We start from the raw sequence: 9572 nt of genomic DNA, 5'->3' as shown, positions 1-9572 counted from the left end.
CACTGTATATATATATATATATATATATATATATATATATATTAATTCAACTGCTTAGATTCTGATGTAGTTGATCATAGTATTAGTTAATTTAGCATTGAAGTCATTCCAAACCTGTATGGACTTTCTTATATCACTGGACACATTAAGGTAAGCTGTGAGATTTCATTCACACTTGCACAGATAGGCATCACCTTCTCAACGAATCACACCAGGTCTGAGGTCAGTGATGTCAGGATAATATTTATTGATTTAATCATTTTTTTCATTCTCAAGCAAGAATGAGATTAGAGAGATGGCAGAAGGGCAATTAAGTATCGTCCCTTTTCATTGCTTGAACATCCTTTCATTTTCATTGAATGATAGAGAGCAGCACACTTTCTGAAAAACATCTCCTTTTGTTTCGGTTTTGGACCAAAATGAGTGCGAGTCAATTTCCTTTAAACAGTTTTACTTTTGACACTACAATATTAGGAGACCCACCACAAAACACCTTTGAAAACGAACTGAATGGACACAAAGTATTGTGAGGCAGGTTTTTTTTTATTATTTTGTATGGGGAACTTCATTGTAAAAAGACCATAAACTCTGCCCCAGCTTAACAACAACTATGGTACATTTCTAAATGTATAATGCAAAGGCAAGGACAGCTACTGTTGCGATATATTTTATTCACGAAGACGGAGTAAAATGAAACCAAGCAATTTTAAAATAAAAACTACTAAAATGATGCATAAGGTTAACGATACCAGATAATACTGAACTGTGAATAAGCAAGCAATTTCCCTAATTAAACTGTCTGACAAAAAAGGATAAAAAAAGGATTTAAAAAAAACACAGAGAAATTAAGTTTGCTGTAAAGAAGAGAAATGCAGGGCAGAACATTTAGACAATTTTCAGTCTATTTTTGTCTTATTGTCAAGAAAAATATTTAAAAAGACACCGTTTTGCTTTTCAAAAAAAGTAACATATTCTGACTTGTTTTCAGATAATATATCTTGAATTCGGTTTATTATCTTACCTCAACCACAGATTGTCTCTTGTTTATAGCACAGATCTAACAATTTAATTGTCAGTGGGGTAAAAAAGAAAGAAAACATTTAACTCAAGATATATTCTTGTTTTAAAGATGTTTAGATAGACTGGAAAACAAGAAAAAAAAAAGATTTAAAAAAAGAAAAATACTTTTATTTCTCTTCAAGTTCACACAGTGGAAAACTGAAGTCTTAATTCACTTGAGTTGTCTACCTTGAGCGGCTTCTGGTTCGGCTGTGGCTTCGGCTCCTGCGAGACCTCCTGCTCCTGGAGCGAGACCTGAGGGATGTGTACAAGAAGCAAGACACTTTAAACACGTGTTCTCTGTGAAACTCTAAAGCAGCTTTTACTACAAGCAAAGTTTGTTTAGCCAATCACTAATTTCAGACATCGAGGTACATGACGACTCGTAACGAACGCAAAGTCTCACTTAAGTCTCCCTCTTTTACAATATCATTCAATAATAAAATTGATTTGTTAGCACCTGGAGGCGCTGCGAGAGTAGGAGCGGCGGCGTCTGGCACCAGGCCGGTCCTCGATGAGCCGGATCTTCCTTCCATTGACCTCAGTACCGTCCAGTTTCTCCAGGGCTCTTTTCATGTCTGAGTACTGCCTGAACTCAATGACCCCCTCGTTCTTGCGGCCCTTGTTAGTGTCGGCATAAGTCACCTCGCCAGCCTGACGCATGTAGTCCTGTGAATCCATGACATCCATGTGAATTAGTGACTCTCAAGAACAAATTACTTACGTTTTCAGGAATTACTTCCTAAATGCTTAAAATACATAATGGGTTAACCCTTGTGCATCCTTAGGGTCTTTGTTTTTGTTTTTTTTGTTGTGTTAACGCAAAAAGCAAACATTTTGCCAAAAATGTGTGTTAATTGGAATTTTAATATTTCACCATTACTTCCTTTCATAAATCTATTTTATACTAGGTACAAAAAAAATTACACTTAGGGCCTTAAAGGAACACTCCACTATTTTTGAAAATAGGCTCATTTTCCAACTCCCCTGGAGTTAAACAGTTGAGTTTTACCGTTTTCTAATCCATTCAGCCGATCTCCGGGTCTGGCGGTAGCACTTTTAGCTGTAGCTTAGCATAGATCATTGAATCTGATTAGACCGTTAGCATCTCGCTCAAAAATGACCAAAGAGTTTCTATATTTTTCCTATTTAAAACTTGACTCTTCTGTAGTTACATCGTGTACTAAGACTGACGGAAAATGAAAAGTTGCGATTTTCTAGACCGATATGGCTAGGAACTATACTCTCATTCCAGCGTAATAATCAAGGAACTTTGCTGCTGTACCATGAGTGCAGCAGGCACAATGATATTACGCAGCGCCTGAACTACTATAACTTTTCATTTTCCGTCTGTCTTAGTACACGATGTGCTACCTCCAGACCCGGAGATCGGCTGAATGGATTTGAAAATGGTAAAACTCAACTGTTTAACTCCAGGGGAGTTGGAAAATGAGCCTATTTTCAAAAATAGTGGAGTGTTCCTTTAAGGACAAAAATGTACCCACCGAAACCCATTAAAACAATATTTAATCTCAATGCCATTTAGGCGTAAAATCATGCATTCTTTGTTGAAGGGCTTTCATTTTGTTGGTACGCCTTCAAAATTAATACTATTTTTTAAACATTTTTATTATTTTCCACCTGATGGCACCATTTTCTCACCTATTAGGCAAATATCTGTTTTTTTTTCCTGTTTTCTGCTGGAAAAAAGGCCAGATGAATTAAAATTATGCAATTAAAATAATTTTGTGGGTGTATTGGTATGGATATCAGAGTGTGGTTTGTATGTGTGTACTGAGAAATGTGTGCGTGAGAATGGTAGTTGTTTTAGTTTCTTCTGACATTGCAACATAATTTTTTTTGTGCATCAAAATGTATGTTTTTTTTTTAAATCAATGACTTATCCAAGACTGTAATAGTCCCCCCCAATAAAAAAGAAACTTCATAGCCTTTAATATATGAAAAAACAACAGTGGCATTATGTAAACAAACTGGTATTTAAAGGGTTAAAATCCAGAAAAATAATTAATTTTAGTAGTTATGATCAGAACTGATGGTGCTAAACCAAAAAATGTCAGTGAAAGCGGAAATTTTTTTTTTAATATATAACACTTTAATCACTGATTTTTTTTAACAGATATTTTTATCCTCTAAGGATCCCCATGTAACTTTTTTGTTAATTGATGCACAAGGGTTAATATAGAGAGAGAAAAGGAGTGACTTGATTAGTGGCAGCCACCAGATGCAACAGTAACAGTGGTACTTCCCTTAACAAACATAACACTAAAAACTAGTAGTACTATAATGTTTCTATACCTTCAGGTCCTGCCAGCTGCAGCGACTGGAGAGATTTTCCACAATCAACCTGTAATCTGTGCGAGTGGGTGGGCCGTACCGGTCTCCTCCTCCACGCCTATACTGACTACCTTCAGAGTGACGAGAATAAGATGCATACAGCTCAGGAAAGGTAAAACACAATGGAGTCTCCACACTAGACTAAGTGGATTTCACACACAGTAACACTTTAAAAAAAAAATCATATTGAGACAAAGAAATATCTACAAAAAAAACAACAAAATTATAGAAAAAGTAAGTTTTATACATGGTTTAATAAACTGAGCTTATATTTACTAGAGTGTAATAAATTTGAATCTGAATTTTAAGTTTTAGAATCACATGAGTGAGAGTAAATGATGACAGATTCATTTTTAGGTGAACTATCCGGATAGTTCACATAAAAATTAATCTGTCATCATTTACTCAGGGACAGTTCACCCAAAAATGTAAATTACCCCATGATTTACTCGCCCTCAAGCCATCCTAGGTGTATATGAGTTTCTTCTTTCAGACGAATACAGCTGGAGAGTTATGTTAAAAAAAATGTCCTGGCTCTTCCAAGCTTTACAATGGCAGTGAATGGGTGTTGAGATTTTGAAGTCCAAAAAATGCATCCATCCATCATAAAAAGTGCTCCATACGGCTCCGGGGGGACCGTCTGAAAGGAAACGACGCGTTTGTGTAAGAAAAATATCCATATTTACAACTTTATAAACCGTAAGCTCTAGTTTCCACTACCTGTCGTACACGCGTTCACGAGAGAGTGGCGTTCCAGCGGATGATGTAGGACAAAGGCGTAGCGTAAGCTCCGGTGAGAATATGCTAGTCTTGCGAGAACCATGTTTTGTTTAGAGCAAAGGAAAACCAGTCTCCTCTTGGCTTATATCAAAATCCTCCAACATTTTCCTTTACAAATCCTTGTTTTGTACTTCTAATTAATGACCAGTGTTTTGTTTTGCTCTCTCCTCTTTGCTTCCGCGTTAGTCACTTCTCACCAGAGCTTACGCTATGCCTACGTCATCTGCTGGAACGCCACTCTCTCGTGAACGCGCATACGACAGTGAGCAGAAGCTAGAGATTACGGTTTAGAAAGATTTAAATATGGATTTTTCTTCCACAAACGCATTGGTTAGACTCAGAAGGCCTTTATTAACCCCCCGGATCCGTATGGAGCACTTTTTATTATGGACGGATGTACTTTTTTGGGCTTCAAAATCTCAACACCCATTATTGAGAATCTCAACACCCATTATAAAGTTTGGAAGAGCCAGGACATTTTTTAATATAACTCTGATTGTATTCGTCTGAAAGAAGAAAGTCATATACACCTAGGATGCCTTGAGGGCGAGTAAATCATGGGGTAATTTTCATTTTTTTGTGAACTATCCCTTTAAGGGATTCATTCTTCAAGAACTGAAAATATTTCACCAAATAACATACTTACGCTGTACTAATGAGATTAATTTACTGAGGAAAGGTAAAATGTCAAAAGAAACAAAACCAAAACACCTAAAAGAGCTCAAACCACATCTCCTAAACCCCTTGAGATCCTCACCACCCGGCTTAATTGGAAAAGCGGTCCTCTTTCACATTGGCTCGCTTTAATGGTCTGCCCAGGGGCCCAGTTTGGTCAAAGAGCCACACGCATGGGAAGGGGGACACCATGGCCAGCAAAAGGGGCAGGCAGTCAGACTCTTTTGATAAAACATTGAGGGTTAAATTTCTAGCTTTGACATTATAAGTTATTCCATTTAAAAAAAAAATAGCTTAAAATCAATCATTATATTGCAACAGTTTTAATCTGCATATAGTGAATCAGAAATGATAATACTTAGAATTACTTGTTTATCACGTTTTTCAAGGTGATTCTTCATTTAGGGACACTTGAGATATATCGTTTTTTTTCAATTTTTTTTTATATATATCGTTATATGGACAAAAAGATTCCCCCAACTGAAGAATCACGCATCAGTAATATCCTAAAGATTACCACTCATACAATTTCACTCCCTAAAAATGTTAAACAGCAACTGCATATGTGGTAAGGTTTGGAATTTAACACAATTTTCAGGCTTCTCATACAGAGACTGGACACTCTTAAAGGGATAGTTCACCCAAAAATATTTGAACATTTGCTGTTAATTTACTCCCTCAGGCCATCCCAGATGTGGGTGACTTTTTAGTAGAACAGTAAAGAAGAGTTTTAGCTGAAACTGTGATCCTTGGCGAGTCATAAAATGCAAGTCAATGGCTGCCCTTATTTGAGAATAAAAAAAGCATATTAAGGAACACAAAATTAATACCTGTAACTCCTTGACCATATATTGAGGTCTTATGAAGCGAAACGATCCGTCTGTGCAAGAAACGGAGCATTATTTACCACATTATTATCTGTAATCCACAGATTCAGGCAAACGTCTGAAGTGATGTCTAGTTTGCAAATGAATGACTTTTTTGAACTGGTTGTTTTTGGTGAGCTAGTTGAACCAGTTCACTGAATCGGACTGACGCGTCTGAAACAGCTCGCGGATCGAACAGCATAGATATACAAGATACTCAATCAAAACTCACTTTCAGACACCTGACAGTCACTCAGACTCGAAATGATCCAACATAAATGATCCTATGATGCTTGAATGATGGGACAAAATCAAAGTTATGGTTTCTCAGCGTTTATGTAAAAAGGTGGGCTGATGAAGACAAGTTTATACACTTTATATGCTTAAGGCATGTAAAACATCTACGTTTCACATCATTGTGTGCTTTAATGATATATCTGCGTATGTTACATCATTGCGTGGTTACGTAAACAAACTAGTGGATTGAGCCAGTCCATTGAAACGAACTGTCCGAAAGAACTAGTTCATGAAAAAGAATCAGATTTCCCTGTTGCTATGGATAATACAGTTAATAATGTTCAGCTTCTTGCACAGACCGATCGTTTCACTTCATAAGATCTCAATTTATCGTCAGGAGCCACAGGTATTCGTTTTGTGCTCCTTGATCTGCTTTTTTATTCTCACTGACTTGCATTAAATGAAAAAAAGGAGCACGGATTCAGCTTAAAATCTTATTTACTGCTCTTCTGAAGAAAAAAAGTCACCTACATCTCAGAAGGTCTGAGGGTGAGTAAATTAAAGGCCAATTTTCATTTTTGGGTGAACTATCCCTTTAAAAATGCTGTTCTATTCTGTTTTTTTTAGATCATGTCAATGTGAAGATGATCAAAAAGCCCAAATCACTAACATTACCATGCCTAAGGACAAGTGATTCACTGTTTATAAACCACCAGCCAGCGTCTTACTCAGCAGATTTACGGACAGATCTGTGGAAACCATGTCAGAGCCGATCTCCTTCACCTGAAGAGCTGCGGTGACGTCCCTGGAAACATTAATTCTGGAAACATCTATTTCTGGTATAAGGATTAACAATTATAATGGGCATGTTGAGCACCAATCTCTCCATTTGAGAAGCCTGAAAAAATGCAGTGTTCGCACAAGCCAACATCAACCAATGAAAAAGATGTTCCTATGAAACTGAAATAGCATTTGGTATGTAGTATTGTGGAAGAGTGAGTAAATGAATATCTTACTTCTTCCAGATCTGCTGCCAGTGCCACCATCACGCCGCTGTCCTATGGTGTGCTCCACGATCACTCGCTTCCCACACAGGTCTTTGCCGTTCAGATCGCACACAGCATCATCTGCATCACGGGGGTCATCGAACTCCACAAAGCCATATCTGAAGAGATGGGATTTATTATATCCTCCTGACTACCACTAATGGAGTTTTGTCCTCTGTAGAGGACATTATGTTTTAGTGATTTCTCTGAGACATTACATGCCACAGATTTAAATCTGGAGGTCCTGTACAGAGCGCATTCAGGGCTTTTCAGAGATACCAAATGATGGGATGTTTCTCCGTGACCACTCCCTCTCCTTGGTCTTTAAAAATGGCTGACATTAATTTAGTGATCAAGTGTAACACCCTTATGGAAATATGATAATATTTTGTAATTATCATTTAAATCGGACACATTTTCTAATTGTTTGTCATAAATCAACATCTCAGGGAAATGTTAAGGGGTTTCAAATCAAAATATGAGCTTCTGTTATGAAACGGGATGTCGATTTCATACATGTCCACTGTAGAGGACACCAGGACTTAACGCATGTTTATTACACATTTTGGGAGACACAACAAATAAATAGAGAAAAAATTATGTATCAATATTCCTATTAAATGTGAGATATTATGAAAATCTTGCTCATTATTACTCCTATTATTGCACTTATTTGTTCATTCTATGTTGCCCCCAAAACACATTAATATGCAAATTAGATACCGTTTATAGATATATTGTACATAATGGAAAAACTTATTTACGGCCATTTTACACACATTTTGCATAAAGAAAAATGGTTTAAAAAAAAAAACATCTTTCATAACATAGTTGAGAATCGTCTTTATATAAAGTTTGGTATAAAAAATGAAAATTGATTTGTGATTAAAACAAAAATCCCACTGTTTTTGCCTTTTCATTTATTAAAAAACAGGACTTCTTAAAGTCCCGATGTCTTCTACAGAGGACATGGCATAACAGATGAATAAAATATCATTTTTCAATTTTTTTCTTATGCGCTAAACAATGTAATGACATGACAAAATACTAAATTCACAAAACTGTTTTTCCTGGAAGTCAGGAGGATATTACAAACAAACAAAACCCAGTTGTCTACATAAGTTTCAAACAATCCCTTGCTTACTGTAGTTACCCTCAACATTTATTTACATTTTAAAGACGCTATTAAATAGCTTAAGCTCAATTTTATGTTGCAGTAACGTTATCAAATGCAACAGAAGGTTTGGGCGGGGCATCAAAAAGTCTGTACCTATTTTTTTATTTAGCACAGACATAATTTACATCCGTGATCTGTGATTTCCTTTCATGTCCGTATTTTTATTAGCAATACAATTAAAATAAATAAAATCACACAAGCACATGAACTCAACACGTCGTGTAAAACCTGATGGCCATGCAACTAGAACGCATTAATACCCATTTCCACTCAAATTGTTGGACATACAATTTATGAAAATTCAGACTTCAGACCCTATTGTATCTATACAATAAATTAAATATCAACTAGAACAAATTTTTAGAGAACGGGACAATAAAAGCCGAAATGAAGCACTCAATCGAGGCCAGCCTGGAAACAATGGAGTTTAGCTTGCTGGGCTAAACCGCTAACGTTAAACATACAGCTTTAAAAAGTCTGATTATATTCCGATTTTATATTCCCAAACATATTTTAAGCGTAATTCATTTAATTTCATGTCATTCAAGCTTCTTAATTAATAATGGAGGTCTCTTTTGAATCACGCGGAGCAGAAGAAACAACAGTGTCTCCTTCCTAACGACTCTATCGCTGCTCCGGCTGCAGCTTCACTTTAAGCTACTCGAATAAAGCGAACATCACGTACCCGTTTTTCAGGTCCACTTCCAGTATCTTCCCGTAGCCTTTAAAAAACCTCTCGACATCTTTCTCTCTGGCGCGATAGCTCAGTTTCCCCACGTAAACTCGAGACATGTTCCCGGTGCAGCAGCTCGACGCGGAAAGCCAGCAGCAACACACATGCGCTTCAAGCTAAGAGTCCCGCATTTGGTGCTTTCCAAAATAAAAGTCCCAGCGCTTGTCGTGATTGTGAAAATACCAAACAGCTCCATATAGACGTTGCTGCTTTACTTTTCTCGCTAATTACTAACTTTAATCCCTTAAAGTATTTTAATTAGCTTAAATCCGCATTAATCACATATTAAAGCAGTACAGAAAATAACTCACGCTAAAGACCAAAATCCAGCAATTCAAGTGATGAAAAGACATATGGGGTATTAGTACATACATTTTGTTATATTTAAAGGGGTCATATGATGCGAGTGTTACAAGCTCTTGGTGCATAAAGAAGATCTGTAAAGTTGCAAAGACTAAAGTCTCAAATCCAAAGAGATATTCTTTATAAAAGTTAAGATTCAGCCGTATTTACAACACTGTTCCAGAACAGTTTAACCCAAATATCCAGATGTGTCCAGAACATTTTATGGAGGACTGTTTCCTGATCCTGGGAGAGCAGACTACAATGCCGGCTGTTCTGACTCACAGTCTGTAAGTACGTTT

General features: G+C 36.7%; 1 protein-coding gene across 1 annotated transcript; it reads right to left on the bottom strand.

The window, feature by feature from the left end:
• Positions 1-1244: 1244 nt before the first annotated feature.
• Positions 1245-9059, bottom strand: srsf4 (serine and arginine rich splicing factor 4). Its single transcript, XM_016487574.1, has 5 exons — positions 8881-9059; positions 6989-7137; positions 3376-3485; positions 1520-1728; positions 1245-1314 (listed from the first exon to the last, which is right to left on the bottom strand). Exons 1-5 carry the CDS (start codon positions 8985-8987, stop codon positions 1245-1247), a joined length of 645 nt encoding a protein of 214 aa, XP_016343060.1. The 5' UTR covers positions 8988-9059.
• Positions 9060-9572: the final 513 nt, after the last annotated feature.

Source organism: Sinocyclocheilus anshuiensis, unplaced genomic scaffold (assembly GCF_001515605.1).
Source record: "Sinocyclocheilus anshuiensis isolate Anshui unplaced genomic scaffold, SAMN03320099.WGS_v1.1 scaffold369, whole genome shotgun sequence".
NCBI classification, from domain to species: Eukaryota; Metazoa; Chordata; class Actinopteri; order Cypriniformes; family Cyprinidae; genus Sinocyclocheilus; species Sinocyclocheilus anshuiensis.
This window is presented reverse-complemented; position numbering and strand designations above follow the sequence as displayed.

Coding starts and splice junctions, on each gene's coding strand:
- srsf4 (XM_016487574.1), bottom strand. CDS start 8,987: ATGTCTCGAGTTTACGTGGGGAAACTGAGCTATCGCGCCAGAGAGAAA. Junction 3,486..6,988: donor TGGCAGCAGATCTGGAAGAA/GTAAGATATTCA, acceptor GTCACTCTGAAG/GTAGTCAGTATAGGCGTGGA. Junction 1,729..3,375: donor GCAGCTGGCAGGACCTGAAG/GTATAGAAACAT, acceptor ATGGATTCACAG/GACTACATGCGTCAGGCTGG.